This window comes from Taeniopygia guttata, chromosome 1 (genome assembly GCF_048771995.1).
Source record: "Taeniopygia guttata chromosome 1, bTaeGut7.mat, whole genome shotgun sequence".
Lineage (NCBI taxonomy): Eukaryota > Metazoa > Chordata > Aves > Passeriformes > Estrildidae > Taeniopygia > Taeniopygia guttata.
The window spans coordinates 90,092,055-90,111,737 of record NC_133024.1 but is presented as its reverse complement, the minus strand read 5'-3'; the positions used below and the strand labels follow the sequence as shown (position 1 = coordinate 90,111,737).

The following is a 19,683-nucleotide window of genomic DNA, read 5'->3' as shown; positions in this document are numbered from 1 at the left end:
AATAGGAGTGAGCGTGGGCGGGGCCGAGGGCGCGCGTCGGCGTTAAACCGCGTGCGCTGGCGCTGAGGGTGGCGGTGTGCTGTGACTGTCGCTGTCACCCGCGCTGCCTCTGGTACCCGCGGCTTGGACAGGAGGCGGGCGGTGCGCTTCGTGTGGCCGGACACTCCAGGGACTTCCCCAGGAGAGCTGTGGAGGCTCGCCTCCCAGTGCTCCTCTGTTGCCCACGGGGAGCGCTGGCGAGAGGTCGCCGGTGAACTTGGGTCGAAAAAGTTGAATTGAGCATTAAACTTCCGAACAGGTTGACTCCTAAAGGCACTGACGCCAGGGAGATGTGTGAGACAAGGACGCGCTCCATGTTCCATGTTCGTGCAGGCTGGGCTCTGTTGGGTTTGGCAGGTGCCGGTGAGCAGGGCGCGGGCGGCCTCTCGGGATGGCGGCTTTTGTGGGCGGAAAGAGCGGCTGCTCCTTGGTTTGCGTTCGGCTACCCCTCGCGGGTACCAGCAAACAGGACAAGCAGGGACACCGAGGGGCCGCTGCCGCCGGCGGCAGGCTGCCCCGGCCCGGGAGCCATCTTGTGAGCGGGGCTGGCGCTGCCCGAGCACCGCGGGCCGCCCGGGCTCAAGAGCGGACTCGAACCCGGACCCTCACCCGAGCCGGCCGCCCGGGCAGGCGGAGACGGGCGGGCGGCTATCGGTGCCTCCCCCCGGCGGCACTTGGCAGCCGCCCGCGGGCAGTGGGGGAGGGCAGCTGGGTGGTGGCGGAGGAGGAGGGGAGCGGAGGCGGGGACCAGCCGGCCCCGGCCCGGCCCAGCCCAGCGCGTTGCCCCGGCCGGACACGGCGCCCGGGGCGGAGATGGCGGACGAGCCGCAGAAGAAGTCGCACTTGTCGGCCTTGGTGGGACACACGAACGGGCTCACCAAGCCCGCCTCGCTGACCGCCAGCCGCTCTGCGGGAGGGGGAGGAGGAGGCGCGACCGCCTCCTCCAAGAAACTCGTGATCAAGAACTTCAGAGGTGGGTACGGGGCAGGCCGGGCCCTCTGTCCTGGCAGGTGCGCTCGGCCCGATCTTTGTTTACCGCGGCCGCTCCCCGCCCCGTGCCCGCGGCCGGGCCCCGCCGCTGTCACCCGCCCGCCGCCCTGTGGGCGAGGGGTGGCGGCGGCGGGACTGATAGATAACGCCGCCGGGCTGATAACGCCGCCGGGCTGATAGCGCTGCCGGCACCGTGCCCGCGTAAGGGCTCCCGGGGCACGCGTGGGGCTCCGTGCGCGGGGGCAGCGGCCGTAGGGAGCGGGCAGAAAGCCACCTTAGTGTCAGCGCTGATTAAAGCCAGGCGAGAGTGGTTGCCTCGCTAAAAGTAACACGGGCGTCAAACACAGCGGCCAGGGGGTGAAGAGCGTCGTGCAAAGGCTCGGGTGGAATTGGTGACCCCTCTGAGTGTGCCAGACTTACATCGCCGAGAGCACAGTGGCTTGGCAGAACTTGATGGAGCAGCAGGGAGAGAGACATTGCTGCAGGCTCTCGTTGGGTAGCCGTTTTCAAACTACCTGTGTCTTACTTCACAGAAAGACCCAAATTACCCGATAATTATACTCAGGACACCTGGCAGAAACTTAATGAAGCGGTGGGAGCCATACAGAGTAGTATTTCTATTAAATACAACCTTGAAGAGCTCTACCAGGTAAGCTACATAAGGTGTTGGTTTCGTTTTCTGCAAATAAACTGCTTTGGCACACATTCAACATAATGTATTTTGATTTCTTAAACGCTGATTGAATACTCTGCTACATACTTTGTTTCTAATCAGTTTTTGTATATATCGGTTCCTCGGAGAGTTACCAGGATCTGGGCCCATGAAAAAGCAGTTTCTGTTGGGAGGCACAGAAAGCTATTCCTGGGCAGGGCTGAGATCTAAGTCTTAGTATCTTCAATACTCTGCCCACTCAGCATGCTGAAAACAGGATGTTACTCTAACAGGGTTATGAAGTTATGTTTTATGATGATTTTTGTGCATGCTCTGGTCTCTTGTAAATAGTAATGTTGAAGTATTTGTTATTATTGCATTATAATATTACACTTATATACCTTTTGGGAAATTACAAAGGAATCTTGATTGAGCAGGCAACAAATTGTCACTTTATCCACATTTCAGATTACTGTTACATTTTCATAACAATCAAGCTCTTAGTTTTTTGGTTCAAGTGATGAAAAAGCATTTCTGGAACACCTGGACTACTGGAGGGTAAAAGAGAGATGGACTCCTAAGCCATTTCTTTACTTTCTCCAGTGGTTTAGTTCTATGTTATTTCAGATGTATGTGCTTTGAGGTATTTAGCTGAAGTAGCAGCTTTTTAGAGTGATCATGCTCTAAAAGAGTACTGATACACTAGATTGTGCTATATAACGTAAGTTAATTATGACTTTTCTGTGGGTGCAGTGTTTGATCTGCAGGTTAATGTCCTTGCCAGACCAGGACTGAAAATATTATTATGCACTCCTAAAATTTTCTAAATGTTTAGTTGAGGTGCAAAGGGTGGACTGTGAGAGGGGAGAAGGCCAGTAGTCCATACTGGGTCCCTGTTCAAGAAGATCAGGATGGATTTCAGAACTGACTATACTTACCTCTTTAGTTAGGGTATGAAATATATGGGTCTAAAATAGCTGATTATGTAAATGTGTATTAACTTAAAATAATTATTCCCTTTAAATAGAAAACTTGACTGTAATATATTTATCTATTAATAATCACAGATTTGCAAAGTTTAAATGACATAATGACTTTTATTGTTTTAAATTTGGCATTTGAAAAACCCTGCTTTTTCATGTCTAGCAAAAAAAAAAAACAAAAAAACCAAACCAAAAACCAGCCCACAGATGCTTTGAGTGTTACCTAACTTGTTTTCAGAGGCTCAGAAATGAGATTATAGTAATATGTTGATGAAATCACTAGGGTACATGCTTGAGTTTTGGCAGAAGAGGAAAGATATTTCAGATAAACTGGTAAGGGAGAACTGTACTTCTTCTTTTTCTCTTTGTTTGCTTATTTGTAAAAACTGCAAGGCTGGTCAAATAATCCTTAGCACAGCAAATCAGGAAAATTTCTGCACAGTGGGTGGTGGTGCTTGGTGTGCCTGTGCATAGACAGGTTTTACTGTCCTGCCAGAGGAATAAAAGATGAGGTTCAGCATCCATTGGAAACCTGATCTGTATTTACAGATCATTTTAACTGCCTGTTGGTGAGCATCGAATCATCCACAGGGGAAAATATCTCTGGGTGCATCAGTTCTTACTATCAGGCCTTTGTGGTGGTTTTTGGGGTTTTTTTTGAGTCTTTATCTGACATTATGGGGGGAAGTGAGAGGCCTTCTAGAGTTCAGTGCACTCAGTGGGCTGGTGTACCAGGCTGCAGTTGAACCTTCTGATTTATTTATTTAATTTGGCACAGTGGCTGAGAAGAAACTGAAGAACAGTGATAAGGCTGTGTGGGAAGCCTGAAGGATACTCCTTTCCAGGCATTAGAGGCAGCATGGAATCAGGCGTGGAGGTGCTTGGCAGAAATGTAGTCAGTGAGCAATGGGAGGGTGGCAGCCAGTTTTTTGTGACTAAAATAGAAATGATGTCTGGGATTGGTGGTAGATTGCACAGATTTTGATAGAAGTAGCTTATACTTGCTAGGATAAAGAAAGTGGGGCAGTACAAAGAATTGCTGAATGAGTTATGAGTGATAAAAATAATGGAAAAAGAAAATTACTTTTGCAGCGAGGTCCTAAATAACCTGAAGTGGAGCAGCGCTGCCCTTCTGGAGGGCATAGAACAGGACAGTGTAGTGGCAAAGGAAATACAGTAGAGCAATGAAGGAAAAAATTATGAGAGTCCTGACCAGATTTATAGTTGGATGGGTGGATAGGAGTGGCTGTAACATTATCTGCAAAGTGATTGACTGAATACTGTTTGTTGCAAGTTATCATTTTACTTACCTTAAGACAGATGAAAAACATTATAGGCACTGTGTTATACTTTTGTTTGTTTGCACGCTTTAATGTTGCATCAAAATTGTGGAAGCCATTTTAATATACATTTAAATAAAATTAGATTAGGCAAGTTAGAATTTTCTGGAGCAGAGGAGAACATTCTTGGGCCAGTTTTAGTTGCCCAGGTGACATAGTGCTTTAAATCCTTGGCAGTGTCCTGTGCAACGTTGCCTCATAATATAACAGCAGTTGATATTAATATAGTGACCACCAGAACACTTGGTTTTGGGCAGAATTGGCCTCCTTAGTTTACTAAGGATAAATACTCAGCTAAATCCTATGAACTCCCAATAAATATTCAAGTCTTTATGTAACATTAATGTGGGGTTGGTTATGGGGATTTTGTTATAGTTTGGGGTTTTTCTCAATCATTTTTTCCCCTCAGTTTATGTACCTTAGCATGAGTGTGTGAATCAGCAGAAATACTTAGGAAGAAATAAGTTGATAAAAAGACAGGAAAGTAGCTATACTCAATCACCATTTAGACAGACTGGTTGAAATGTCTAAATTAAAGTTATAAAGAAATTAAAATATTTGGTATGGTTGTGTTCCTGCCCCAAGAAAGCACTTGTGTACATACTGAAGGGTGCACAAAATGGACCTTCTGGTGGAGTTCTACTGCTGAGCAGTACTGAAGGAGGCAGAATTCTGGTAGTGTTTAACAACAGATCTTGTTTATGACACAAAATCTAAAAGAATAAGAGGGGACCAAAATCAGGAAGGATTCCTGAAGTCTTAATTTTTTTACATAACTTTGTTTTGATGTTTTGGTTTTATGCACAGCTTGAACATATAACACTGATTTTTTTTTTTCTTTGTCAGCCTTAATTACATAGACACAAAAATTTAGGTTCTTTTTTTTTTTGTCTCATTCATAATCCTTTTTTGGTTTTTAGGCTGTTGAAAATCTCTGTTCCTACAAAGTCTCTGCTACACTGTACAAACAACTGCGACAAGTCTGTGAAGAACATGTGAAAGCACAAATCCTTCAGTTTAGAGAATATCCTTTTGTCATGCACAGAAGTGGTTAGAATGGTTAGTTTAAATATTTTTTTTTAAACAGGACTTTGCAAAAAATGCACCAGTAATTGTCAATGTGTTAAAGAGGTTCTTTAACACTTTAACTGCTTACGTGTTTTTCAATCATCAGCAACTTTAGTCATTTGGGTGAATAATTTTTGTATATTGATGTGTAGCATCCTAGTAAGAATTTATCATTTTAATAGGGATGTAAATTTTACACTAAATCTAGAAAATGTCAATAGCACTATGAGATTTCTCAGCAGGTATGAATTTCTGTGGCAGGTGTGTAGTTGGGATGCTTATGGCATCAATAGCTTAAAAAAAAAAAATCACGGTGATTATCAACAACAGTAAAAAAGTTTTCAAACTTAGTGCACCTGTTTGACCAAAAATAAATACTGGTCAACAGTGATGTATCACAGGCATTCAACAAGCCTTCATGTATCTTATGTGTACCTTGGGAGGTTCTTGGAAGAGAGCTCTAAGTTCAAGAGATCATTTGGCTGTCTTGGGATGCATTGAAGGATGAAGTTTTATGGTAAATTTCCCGACGGTTTACTGAAGTTACATTGCTGTACTTTTCTTCTGGCTGAATGGGTCACAGAAGTGCCCGTGGATCTTTTGTGGACACCTGGCTGTAGCCAGCCCTGTTTCCTGAATCCAGTCAAGTTTTGTGTGCTGTGAAGGTACTTTATATCGTAGTTGTCTTTTGTGTGATAGCCATGGGTTTGCACTTGCTGGAGCAGCAGATGAATAGTCTGTGTCCACCTTGCTGTCCCCAAATTCCTGGAAAATGCCTTAGCCAGCAGATGACGGATGGAGGGTGCCATATTGAACAGATACTACACCACTGTAGCTGTTGGCATTGTTTCCCAGCTCTCTATGGATTTTTTTAGCAGAAAATGATAAAGTAGAAAAGATAGGATAAAGTAGACAGAAACAAGGGACCAGGGCCCAGAACACACCTCCTTTCCAGATGAATGCTTTAAATGTGCTTTGGATTGTGACTCTCAGTTTCTTGGTTCACTGCATTCCCCAGGTAGGTGCCTACATTCAGAATAATTTGGGGTTTTTAATTGCACGTAGCACCAATATGGGTTTGGGCTGTGTGGTTTTGGTTTTTGTTGGTGGTTTGGTTGTTTTTTTTTTTTTTTAGTCCCATTTATGACATCTGGCTTCTATACAGCACATTAGTACAGCAGTATTGAACATACATCGTCTTTGAGAACCAAATCTAACAGTCTTCTTTAAAGCAGTGTACAACCATCTTTTGCATTCGTGCTTTTTCAGACTTTAGATGATGTTATAAAAAATGTTTTAGAACTAGTGTTTTCAGACTTTGCTTTCGCCTTGCCCTCCTGACAGGGTGATGGTGGATTGGAGAGTTGAAATTTTAATATTTTCCAGGTGTAGCACTTTGTATCCCAAAGACATGAGATCAGAATAATCAGATTTGGCCATAATGAGTTGGAAATTATGATAATGTGTGGGAGAGGAAGGTATAGTCTCGTTTAGATTTACTTGTGAGACACATGAGAATTGCATTATTTGTAAAGAACATTTGGATCTGTTGTGTAATGAAGAAAACTCTGTAGACTACATAGGGTGACCTGGAGATGTATATGAAAAGAGTGGTGTTTGGATTTGTTGAGGATTATTTAGAACTGTAACTGCTTTTAAGAGATTAGGGTCACTCCTGTTGTGCTCAGTGTGAACTCATTAAATAAACAAAATAACTTCTCCATCCCTCTCACCTCAGTTGGTGCCAAGCGTGTGTTTGACGTTGGTGGGATTTCTTGCTTAAATCTATTTTAAGGTTGCACAGTACAGCCACTAGATGGTATTACTGAAGAGCTGGGAGTGTTATTCCTTGAAAACACAGGGAGGCCTTTTGGAGAGCTGCCAGCCACTGTGCTGGGCAGCTCCGCAATTAATGGTTTATCCCTGGCAGGCACAGTAGCATTGGAATATCCATGGAGCAGCTTTGCCTAATGGCTGGCAAAGATCATCTCCAGAATCTGGCCTCCAAAGATACTGACAAACTAGTTTTCCTTAATGGATGCTGTACAGATTCTCTGGATAGTCTTTTATTTTTAAAGAAGATAAATAAATGCTGGCAAGATCATTGCAGACAAATGGTAAGTTTAATGTTTGTTCAGAGTACATATCCTTGAGGTGTGAAATCTGGCTAAAATTAGTTTGTCGTAGTTTTGGCTTGGGACTGCGCTGCATCTCCTCCTCCAAGTTTTAGCATTGCTTTTCACTTTCCCCTTTGCTGGCTGAGGGAACTTCTGTTTTTGAAATGTAGGTTCTGTTAACTATGACTTTCATAGGTTCATTTAAGGATTGAACATCACTCAGAAATATATTGACACCTTTTTTTCTTTAGGTGGAAATTAAAACTAACCAAGAAATGCTGAAGATGTTTGCTGTTCATAATTTTAAGTAATTGGAGAGTCTTTGCTTTTAGATGGCTCCAAGAACTAGGCTAACTTGTGAATTTTTTTTTTCAAAGCAGAGATTATCGTAAGCTAAGAAACAGAAAGGATAAAGAACTGAAACTTGCTTTCTATCTGCCTTTTTTGTCTTCTACCTCCACAATGATTTATGTTACAGAAAAAACTCCTCTCTGAAACACACTCTATGAAAAAGTCCCTTTAAGAAGCCATCATTACAATTCCAAACTAACATTTTACAATGAGTTTTTAATTGCATTGTCACTTAGCTTTGGCTGCAGATGCCCCATATGATTGAATTTCTATTTTCATTCCTCAAATCCACCGTTCTTTCCTTTCCTGTGAGGTTTGGGCAGAGATATACGATTTTTATCTGAATTAGAAATGGAAGGTGGTAGGTGTTATTTGAATTCAGCAGTCTAATTAAAACAGAGTTGAAGATACTGCCTTGAAAATGTAGTTAGCATGAAACTGTGTTTTCATAAAAGGGATTTTGCTATGAACACTGTTTGCTTTAATTCTAAGCATTCTTTTTTTTTTTTTTTTTTTCTCCCTAAAGCAACAACCTGTAGCAAGTGGCTTTCTTGCCTGTGTGCTGGGTTAGCACTTGTGGTATTTAAGAAAAAAAAAAATCGGCCTTACTGCTGTTTTACTTTAATATTCTTGGCCAGAAGCTATGTCAGCTTGAGAATTGCTTCAGAGGCAATGAAATCTTTTAGGGAAGGAGTAGGTGGACAGCTGGGAATAGAAATCTCTATCTGGCCTGGGGGTGAATTACTGACATCCGGAGTTGCACTAATGCTAAACTGGGAGTTGGGCAGGCTTCTTATGAGCAAAGTTAAAAGTGGATTTTGAATGTCAAAGTCTAGTAAGCTACAAAACCACTCCTCCTCCCACTTCTTTAGTGTAAAAAAGAGATAATAAACTTTTATACCCTCTTTCAGCTGTTGGATTTAATGTATCTCTATTTTTCTTATGAATTTTGGCAGCTAACTTTTACTATGAAAAGCTCTGTTGCACAGCTTATTACTGTCTCATCTTAAACCTTTGTGGTTTTTTTTTTTATTTTAAAGAAAACATGGCAACATGCTATTTCAGGGTGTTTACTGACTATATTGGAGGTACTGCTTGAATAGCTTTGTGCATCAGTGGTATAAAACTCCTAACAAGCTAATAAAATGATTTAGTTAATGGTTATGAATTTGAAAGCTGTCTTGGATGTACTTGCGAATACCACCAAGTAATAGTATTAACTTCAATAAATTGCATACCTATGGCTGTATAAGTCACCATAGAAATTTAAAATAAGGACATCAGTAAATGAGGTGTATCTCTGATGTAGTTTTTCCAAAGTTATAATTTAAAATATCACATAGAGATGAAGAGAAAAATATTTTCTTTATATATTTCAGATCATGATCAGAAGCATTTTCTTATTTTTGGATCGTACATATGTGCTTCAGAATTCAGTGCTTCCTTCTATATGGTAGGTATCCATGTAAGTATTCCTATAATCTTTGGAGTGTTGACTTGCTATTACATCTGCAAAGATTGAAAATAAATTTCACATTATATTTGAGCTATATAATAGTTCTCTAAAATTTTGTGTGAGTTTATGGAGATGCATGTGTCAGCATATGTGTGTGTCATGTCCTCCTTCCCGAGGAATATTCACTGTCAAGTGAGGGTAAAAGAAGGTCTGTGAACATGAGCTTAAAAGTCAAGGTTTGTGTGTAGCTGCTGTTTTCAGAGCCTGGGTGAGGCTGAGTCTGTTGGAACCTCCCCTTGACTGCTGCCTCCCACCTTAGCACTGGCCCAGCATTACTGTAGGTGCTCCTGGTTTTGACAAAATTCAACATTCAACTTCTTGCTCTGTTTTTTTTTAAGTAAGTCATATACAGTGACAAGTTGCAGATTCTTTCCAGCTCTGGTTGCTTGATGATGCTTTTGTACTTTCAGCCAACCATGGTCACATCTTTGGGCATTCTGCTTTAAAGCATCTCCCCTGAGGGGAATTTTACATCATTGCCCAAGCAAAAAAACCCAAGCTCTGCCAAAAATTTTTGAAGCACCCTCCCAAAAAAAAAAAAAAAAAAAAAAAATACTGTTCTGAGAGCATGTATTTTCCCTGCCTGGCTGGCTGCTGTGCTGTTGTGAGTTCCTCAGGCTGCTAAAGAGCTTGCCATCTTTCTCCAGCCTCTTGTCAAGTGGGCATCTTTTGTTCCCAGCTTCAGCAGTTTTCCTCCAACTCTTTGTGTTAGGCTTCTTTTTGCAAAACATTGTTGATGAGGTCTGTTCATACTTTGTCTTATTTTTCTCCCACTGGGAAAATTCCATGTATTGAAATCCTGATGCATGTGAAGAAGTCAGAGGTAACAAGTACTATCTAGGATTTCTCAGTTTTCAGTATTTAACAATTAGCTGCTTTGTGGCATAGAGGCATCATTCCTCATCATCTTAGAAAGAAACAAGTATCTAATAGAAGCTATAAGATCCTAAAGATACAAAGAATTCATGCTTTGAACAAAACTTACAAATTACGCATAGAATGTCTGATCCAGGGAATTTTATGTTAAGATATATTATCAGATTTATTTTTTTTTATGAGCAGAGAAACTTCTAGTCTATTTATGTGAAGTTGGACAGGCTTGTAACAGTTCACGGAAGTGTATGCCTGCGGTAGTATGGGATCTGGTATTTTTAGGATAATTCTGGTTACAATTTTGTTAGAGGACAGTGTCAAAAAGAGTACACACACATTAATATATTTTTTTCTGTATAATACATACACTGTATATATTTTAAACATTTTTCAAAAGAATCAACAATGTGACTAATTTTCAATATTCACATAGGGATATGGGGCTAGAGTTGTTTAGAAACCATATAATTAGTGACAAGCAAGTTCAAACCAAGACTATTGATGGAATTCTCCTGCTGATCGAACGAGAGCGAAATGGTGAAGCTGTGGACAGAAGCTTGCTGCGGAGTTTGTTGAGCATGCTCTCGGATCTGCAGGTGAGTACAGCCAAATTCACTAGTAACAGCTTTGTTTAGAAATACAGTGTGGATTGTCTAAGTTGTGTTTTGTACAAAAATTATCCTGTTCATCTAGTAAATGTGTGTAAAATCTAGCTGTTACATTGGTATGATTGCCTTTTCTTTACACCATGGGCAATCTTGTACTGTTTTTAAATGAGACCTCTTTTCCTGTTTTCCTTAGCAGAGGTAATGGCCTCAGATCTTAATAGATTTACAGGTCTTCTCATATGTGCAGTATTTTGTCTGTCTTAATCACTCATTGTCTCATCCTAGTGCCAGTTAAATGTAGGAACAGAAAATCCATCTCTCACTGTAAAAAGGTGTCACTTTTTGGAGTCCAGATCTTGGGTCTCTATCACAAAAACATCACTCTAGAACTCTGGCAACTTATTAGAAATGCTTAGGATAAAACGGGATGCTGTATTAAGGCCAAGGTTTTCAGATAGATCATGTCAAGCTGCAGCTTACTGGAACTTTCCATGAGCAGAGACAGTAAGTAACCAAGGTGACTGAAAAATTGTGATTCTGGCTTCTACATAGGTTGTCCTTGAGTTAATGTTGCAGTCTCATGTGATGTGCAATGAAATTTTGGAGCTATCCTTCATTGCTAAATCCTGCTGGTTGCTCCATTTCAGAGTGGCAATACAGCATTACACAACTGGCTGAAGGTTTGAGGAGTTTGAAGAGGCAGACTACATAAAAAATCCCTTTCTGGTTTAGGCAGCTTACCTGGTTTCTGCCTTTCATGTTAATCCTCTTGACTTTAATCTGTAGCTTCCTGTATCATCCCAGAAAAAATTAGTCTGTTTGAGACAGAAGCCATTGAAAAAAAAAAAAAAGATTTTGAAAGTGATAGAATGGTTTGGGTTGGAAGGGGCCTTAAAGATCATCTAGCTCCAACCCCCCTGCATTGTTCAGGGAACTGTCAACTAGGAGTCCTTAAGAGACAAAAAGTGGTCAGAATGTAATGAGTTTTACAGCTCTATGTTCTAGTAAAAATACTTTATTCTGTTCTTCCACTGCACTCAAGGAATTTTCTCTTTTTTCCACTCTCCCTCTGTTTACGTATTAATCCCTAGTTCCTTGGACTTTTAGAACTTTTTCTTTATGTAGTTGTTTTTTCTGACTTATTTCATGTCTATAATAACCTATTACTCATTATGCAGAAGTTTTTTTTTATGTCTGATTGTTATTGGTGCCCTTTTTTGCACGCCTTATTTATTCCCTGTAGAAAGTTCACCTTATTTGATATAATTCATTTTTCCTGGGCCACTGAGAGAAACATGGCAGATCTGTTGATGTGTTACTGAGCATATTAATATTTTACTGATGAGAATTACCTGGTTTATGCTAGTTGGAAGGGTTTTTTTTGCCACAGAAATGAGTGAGAGTTTAGATTTTGGGTGGATGGGATGTCATTGCTATGCTGTTGGGTATTGGTGTTGGGCTGTGTACCTTAAACAGAAGCCTGTTAATTTAGACTGTTCAAGAACTGATGGCTAAAACAAACCATTGCTGCTCTGGGAAGTCAGTTATGGTATCAGTCTTTGTGAAACCAGTGGGTGAAGAGAGAATTTGTTAATGTAATGTTACAGTGACATCTCTCACAGCTGTCCACATCCTTAAAATTTTACTTGCCCTCTTACACCTGACGAACAAAATAATACTGTTACTGTGAGCTTAATGTAAGTAACTAAATTGATTTCTTGAGCCAGGTTTACAAGGAATCATTTGAACAGAGGTTCCTAGAAGAGACAAATTGTTTATATGCTGCAGAAGGCCAAAGATTAATGCAGGAAAGAGAGGTAGGTACATGTGGTAAATGATTGCTTTTATGTTAGTTTTATCAACTCTGCGATTACATAAGAACTTTGGTAGTGCCATGGTGTATTAATGTCCAGTGAAATTTACTGGCACACAAGTATTCAAAACACACATGTGCTTTGATATGGACCAGGGTATTGTATCAACAGGGAGAGCAGACCCCAGGTTATAATGGAATTTGATAGATACGGTCGATACCACTGTGATTAGATAGATACTACAATACTACCATGTAGTAACACAGTGACATTTTTGTATCTAAAGTCATATTATGAACTATAGTACCTTTACTATGAAGTAACATTGATTAATAAAAATACATAGTATTTTTACATAACAACATTCTGGTGGAATAGTCCTTTCCAATTCATGTTCTCTTTTAAAAATGTAGTTTAGTTGTCATGAAACAAGATTAGCTGCCTTTCATACCTTTATAGCTGAACTGGTCATTCTCTTGTCTTGTTAGGTCCCAGAATATCTTCACCATGTTAATAAACGTTTGGAAGAAGAAGGAGACAGAGTTATAACATATTTAGATCACAGCACACAGTGAGTACAAATTTTATCATTTTTATTGAAAGTCAAGCATTCTTCATAGATCAGCATGATTATCTATGGTTGTAGAGACACTGAGATAATTTCTTCATTATCTTACATATATTATCTTGTTGAGAGTGCTTGTGAAATAGCTTATTTTTTTTAAAGACTTCAGTTTTATCAAAAGTAAAATAAAAGTGTATTTTCAGTAAGAAAGAAAACATTTGTTCAGAAATATTAATTCTGTATACTGCCGTTAAAAAACACTGTATAAGAACTCAATTTCCCATTTTCAAAACTGCAGCTGATTTTAGCTATTTATGCACTGATAGTATCTTTAACCGCAAATCTCTTGAGGGAAGGGAAGACTCATTAGAAAAAACCCAACCAAACAAGCAAAACCACAAACAAACAAAAAAAAAAAGAAAAACCCAAACAAGACCTGAAAAAACTGAGAAGGGCAGAGAACATGAGTGTCATTTTTAAGCAGTCCGAGGTGTGAGCTTGATAGTACATCAGCTGTTGCCAGTGTACTGTGAGGTAGCTTGTCCTTTTTTCACTCGAATTTTAGGTAATAGTTTGTGTTTTGTTGGGTTAACACATTCCTGCAGGAACTGGCACTCTACAGAAATCCATATAGAATTTGTCCTGTAGTAAGCCATTGCTTTTTTTTCTTTAGTTAAGAATGTGACATTAAATTTATTGGGTTTTAGTCTTCTAGAGCATTTATTGGCATGTCATTGGCGTGTCAAAAAGGATAACTGAATAAAAATTATCTTTTTAACTTGCTCTTTTCTTCAGACATTTTATATAGATGTATAGCTATACACATATGTGTATTGTGTGTCATGGCACATATTTAAACTTGGATCTTCCTGTAAATGCTGATTGCAGGGTGATTAGCATTTTCTGGTGAAATCACTCATATTGAAATATATGGAACTATTTCTGTTTTTATAGCAAACATATGTATTTATTTACTGTTTAGGTTAAAAAATAGATTGATACCATTACATTTTTAATCTAGATAGACATCAAGTACTTGCATTGAATCTTGCCCTTAGTTAAAGGCTTAGAAACCTACTTTTAGAAGGGTTCACCCTGATTTTCTTCCATTGCATTAAGAAACAGCAGTTCTTCAAATTAGAGCATGAGTGTTCCTGGGATCGTACTGTGTCTCTGTGTGTGCCTGAAAACAAAGAGGATGCTATTTCTTTGCAACTGGCTTGATCTTGAGATGAAAACCATACTTGTAGGACAAAAGCATCATGTGAAACATCATTCCAAATACTTGAGACAGCACCTGGGAAGTGTGTTGTTGCAGCCCACAGAGGGATTCTTTCAGCCCAGAAGTGCGTGCTGCTCTGGACAGCTGACCAGATTAAGTGTGTTTCCTTGTCAGTCTAGGTGACCAAGGTACCTTGAGGTCATACAGAAGGTACCTTCTGGCTCCTTCCTTTGCCAAGATAAATACTCATTTTGTTCGGTTGCTTGCTAGGATGTACTGTTTTGCCTCTTGGCCTGAAGTGGGCAAACTGTCCCTTCTCCTGTACTCAGAGTAGGTTTCCAGGGCAAGGGAGATGGGATGTCACACAACCCTGACTCCTGCTGTTGGAAACAGCCAGCAGCTGCAGATAGCAGTAATTGGAAATGGCAGGGGATATGGAAAGTACCATAAAAATGGTCATGTGTGTTAAAAACAAGGGTCTGTCTAAAGTGTATTTCATGTTAACTTATGACCTCTAAAGGGAACAAATAGAGGAAATGTATGTGATGGCCTGATACTCTCCTGGTGTCAGCTTGTTATCAGCTGAGTGTATTTTCTGACAGTCTCTGCTAGGGATTCACATCAGCTTTTCTGTCTGTGCTAGGCTTTGGCAAAGCGTTCCACGGGTGATAAAGTGCCTCTCTTTAAGTCGGGTACCCAGTACCATTACTGATGACCCCAATTCATGCACTTAAAAAAGTGATCAGTCAGTTCCCTTCACCCCTTTCCTGCTTGTTAATGGTATCCCTAAGTCATCTCGTTCTCAGAACAAAGAGTCTTGATGTGCAGTTGTCTCTGTTGTGGCTGCTGCTGCATGTTTTGATCATCCCTGCTCTTTCTCTGAACCTTTCCAAATGAAGGACCTAAATTGGTGTACTGTATGGAAGGTGACAGGCATGTCACTGATGGGCTGTTTCAGGAAAGAGTGTGTTAGCAAAGGTATCCTTTCGTTTTAGCAAAAGTGTATCCTCCTACAGGAAAGGCTGCCATCAATCCAAGTGGAGCACCTCTTTTGTAGGAAATCTCAGTTAAGGTTCTGAGAATCAGTTTTATAATACTTAACCCATAGATAAATGGTTGGTCCTGCATTGTTCCATTGTAAGCAAAGTAGAAGTTTAAGCATTGGAATTAATTATGCCTTAATTAATTATTTTATCTTTTAGGAGATGAAAGATGCAAGGGAAAACTTCCTTTATTTTTCAGTCCTGTCTAAAAGGAATGTATAAATGTAAAAAGGAGGGGATACTCAAGCACAAATTTAGAAGTTTTTGCAAGTTTGTGTCCTGTGGCTCTAGTTCAATTTATGCTTGTGTACATACATAACACAATTAGCTGAAAATTTTACAATTAGCTAAATTTTTAACATAACTAGGGTGTATTGTTTTGAAGTTCAAACCCTTGGAGGTTTTTTAGTCCGTTTGCTTGTTTGTTTCCAGAATTCAGTGACTTTTTTTCTAGTTATGGTTTTTCATTGATTTCTGCAATGTAAGCGTCTCATTTCTACTGTGCAAAGATTTTCATATTATCAATTTACTTTTATTTTTAATTACATACACAGTTTATTGTTATATCGTGTGATGGTTTTTGTCTTAATTTGTAAACTCTAAGTAGAAAATTGTTGGGGTTTTTTAAATAATTGTAAATTATGCACAAATACACACTGACAGAAGGCAATTCCTTTATTCTAATGCTTCTAATATTTTTTTTCTTGTATAATTCAGGAAACCACTGATTGCTTGTGTGGAGAAGCAGCTACTAGGAGAACACTTATCAGCTATTTTGCAAAAAGGTATTTTTTAAAATAATTTAATCTTTGATTAGCAATGGAATCTTATACTCTGCAATAGCTATAAATTCCATAACTTTTACTTTAGGAGGTATATTAGCCATTGGAGAAACTTCCACAGACACAGAAAGCCAATCCTGTGATTGTTAGCCTCACTGTGACAAGTAAATGGTATATTTGGAAAGAAATGTCTAAAATCTAATTCCATATTTGTAAAGGCTGCTAAGCCTCTAAATCTCCTTTAACTTGTAGCAGTGGACTTAGGAATTAAACCTTTGGAATGGCTTCTTTCCTAGAATTATATAAACTTCTAAATGAGAGCTACAGTACTGGTATAGCTTCTTTCATGTGATGATCACACAGCTCAAGTGTAATAGTTTCACATATTCTGATGATTGTGTAGTTTAAGAATTGTGAGTTACTGTAACTGGCAGCATTCGAGGCAGTGAGCTTTCATATGCCTTTGTCTGTACTTTGCCTTTTGTCTGGCAATTTCGGATAAGAGCTGCAGCCTTCTTAGGAAGTCCTTATACATACATTAGTGTATTCAAATTGCCATTTCTTTGCTCCTCTTAAATTGTAATCGCTCCTTTTTCACTGAATTTCTGGGTTTGTTCAATATTCCCTGATCTTTGAGTACTTTAAGTGATCTTTTCTTTCTCTTGCAGTAGCCATATTTTAGGTTTTAGATCTTCTAGCAAATTGTCCTTACATCTGTGTTTTCTTTTATGTTGCAAAACATGTCCCTGGTAGTATGCTATCTTCAGGCTCCCTCACATCCATGTTTAACACTTTCGTGTTATACATACCCTTTCAATGTTTTTCTTTATCCCTTTTCAAGATGACTTATGCTCAGTTTTATCTCAACTACCCTGGGAATAGCTTGTTTCACTGTTTTCAATGCTTTTATAGAAATAAGCTTAGTCACTTAATTTTAGCTATTATTAAACTTATAAACAGAAGGTAAGAATAATTATATTTTGTTGATATGTGTCAATTTTGCTTGCTCTTTAATTCAAGTATGATTAAGTAACTTTTCCAGTGATATGCGTGTTTATCAAGTGGCTTAAACAGAGGAAGTATGTGGTCTTGTTTTGAACTGAACTTTTTCTTGGTTTACAATGTGTATGAACCATCCATATAAATATGGAGAGATTTTTACATTTTTTCAGCTTTCTGGTTACTGTGCTTCACGACTTGAGTATTGTTGGGTCAGGTTTTGCATTCTGTCCCTACTGGAAAAAATAGTTTAAAAAGCTTCTATCATCACTTGACTTGCTTAATTATCTGTATTTGTTTGATCTAGGATGCATTTTAATTTGCTGATGACATCTTTGTATTCTGTTCAAGTAGAAGATGCTGCCTTTTGTAGGTTTTCTTCATTAAGTCAAGGAATGTGAAGTAGTCAGTTTGATACAGGAGAAAAAAGCTGTAGGGTCCACATAAGAAACCTTTTTTTTTCCTTACATTAGTATAACTGCTGTTGTTGACTAGATATTTGGGGTCATATCTAGTGGTGGGAATTTTTTATGATTTTCCCAAGGCTATGGCAGTGCTTTTTGGAAGCTCTGTGAAACATTTTATCAGAGGACTTTGCTGCATGTCCTTTTCGTTTGTGAAATGTGTGACTAAATATTTTTTCAGTCACACAGCTCATGTTAGGGAAAGAGGGAAGGCTGTATTTTGGGATCTAGGTTATAATAAAGCAGGTAGGTTATTGGTGTCTTTAACTGAATTGGAGGTAAGGCTTGAATGGGATGGGCATTTCTTGATTAGGAGAGCTGGGGTTATTCAGCATGATAAAAAGAAGGCTCCTGGGAGACCTCTCAGTGACCTTCCAGTACTTCTAGAGTACTGGTTAAAGAGGGGGCAGGTAATGATGGGTCAAGGGGGAATGATTTTAACTAAAAGATGAGAGATCTAAGATGAGATGTTAGGAAGAAATTCTCTACTATGAGGGTGGTGAGTCACTAGAACATGTTGCCCAGAGAAGCTTTGGATGCCCCATCCCTGAAAGTGTTCAAGGTCAGGTCGGAAGGGGATGTGAGCCACCTAGTCTGGTGGAAAGTGTCCCTGCCAACAGCTGGGGATTGCAGCAAGATGATCTTCCAATCCAAGCCTTCCTATGATACTTTGATTTACAGGATTTTCATTCCATGTTCAATGAAAGGAGAGGACTAAAACCCTGTATTCAGGACTGTGTAGTCTGTTGTCTTACATTTAAAGTATGTCTTCTGATATCTCACAAGTGTAGAAAGTCTCAAAACAGCAGATAAAAGTTTACCTGGCATCATTCTTGAACATTGCTTGCCTTTCTGAACATGTATGTAAGTTATAGTATCCAGTGAAACTATTTTTAAGCTGAAGAATATACTAGAATATTGGATAATTTGGTAGTGATTTTCAAATCATTTTTTAATATAATTTAAAAATTAGCATTAATGAAATATATTTAGTTAAATTGTACAGTGTCAGCTACACTGATGGTGTGAATTGTAAACCTGTGTAAAATCAAGCTTTTTTTTTTTTAATGTCATAAATATTTGATGCCATGCTCTGGCATTACTAAAGCCTCTGTAGCTGAGACCAGCGTACTTCTGATTACACTGGAACTACATTTGTCAAACTCTCAAATGGAAGAATGTGTATGAAGTTGCTTGCTTGTTACCTTCCTTGGGCTTCAGTTCTCCATTTGTTAGCCTAAAGCTTAGTCTTGTGTAGGGTGAATCAACAAAGCAAAAGTTGCTTGAAAGGAATTTGTAATCTTGTGTTATTCCATTGGTAGGAGTGTAGATTGTTCCCAGCACATTCTCAATCTAAAAACATGTCTCACTGTGCTCCACAGGAAAAAAAATCTTGTTAAGTATTTATCATTACTTCAATTTTAGGGCAGTTTACTTAGCTTCCTGTTTTCTTTAGTGGTTCTTGGTAAAACAATACCCTTGAAACCAAGCTCTCTTCATAACCATTCTGCAAAAGGCTCATGATCATCACCTTGTTGGGACAGTATTTCAGTTAAAATACTAGTATATTCTCTAATAGATGTATTTTCTAATATATTTCTAACTGTATTTATGTAACTGTATTCAAATTTCCATTTTTTCTAATATAATTTTTTAGGACTTGATAGCCTGCTCGATGAAAATAGAATATCAGATTTGACCCAGACATACCAGCTGTTCAGCCGGGTAAAAGGTGGTCAGCAGATCCTTTTACAACATTGGAGCGAATACATCAAGGTATTTCAAAGATCTATTACTAATGTAAAAATTTATGCTGTTACAAATTTCTTCTGTCAAAGCCAAGAATAATGTATAGGTATATCACCAAATTTCTGTTTTAAGTAAATACGGGGAGGGATGTTAATGCTTCTGCCTCAGTAACAATTACATGATAAGAAACAGCAACACCTGCTTTGGTTTTAAATTTCTGCTTGGAAATTTCTTTCCTTACAGGTTTGAACATTATACAGGATGTTTTTGGTTGCCTTGCTTTTAAATAGAACCAGGTGCACATGTGTTTAGACTCTTCTGGACTGTACTATATGTTGTTTCGCTGCAAATACACTCAATGTTTACATACCTGCAAAACCTGCTAGTCTTCTGCAGTTAGGCAGTGCTACTTGTAACCAACCTGCAACAATACTGATAGGTTTTAAGGATGTTGGGAAGGGAATGCTCCTACTGAAAATAATTCATCAGTCGTATTTAGATGTTTAGG

General features: G+C 39.2%; 1 protein-coding gene across 6 annotated transcripts in view; it reads left to right on the top strand.

Annotated features, from left to right (window-relative positions):
* The first annotated feature begins 33 nt into the window (after positions 1-33).
* The window catches only part of CUL4A (cullin 4A), a 35,109-nt gene continuing 15,459 nt past the window's right edge, over positions 34-19,683 (top strand). The window contains exons 1-10 of one of the 6 annotated variants that reach the window (XM_072933336.1): positions 34-1,012; positions 1,563-1,678; positions 4,925-5,029; positions 7,121-7,189; positions 8,920-8,993; positions 10,363-10,525; positions 12,265-12,354; positions 12,840-12,922; positions 15,899-15,966; positions 19,084-19,202. In XM_072933336.1, the coding sequence (XP_072789437.1) occupies positions 361-1,012; positions 1,563-1,678; positions 4,925-5,029; positions 7,121-7,189; positions 8,920-8,993; positions 10,363-10,525; positions 12,265-12,354; positions 12,840-12,922; positions 15,899-15,966; positions 19,084-19,202 (1,539 nt within the window). In that variant the 5' untranslated portion in view covers positions 34-360. Of the gene's footprint in view, positions 1,013-1,562; positions 1,679-4,924; positions 5,064-7,120; positions 7,190-8,919; positions 8,994-10,362; positions 10,526-12,264; positions 12,355-12,839; positions 12,923-15,898; positions 15,967-19,083; positions 19,203-19,683 lie in introns of those variants that run through there. The other 5 variants (XM_072933331.1, XM_072933328.1, XM_072933326.1 and 2 more) reach the window with 5 other exon arrangements.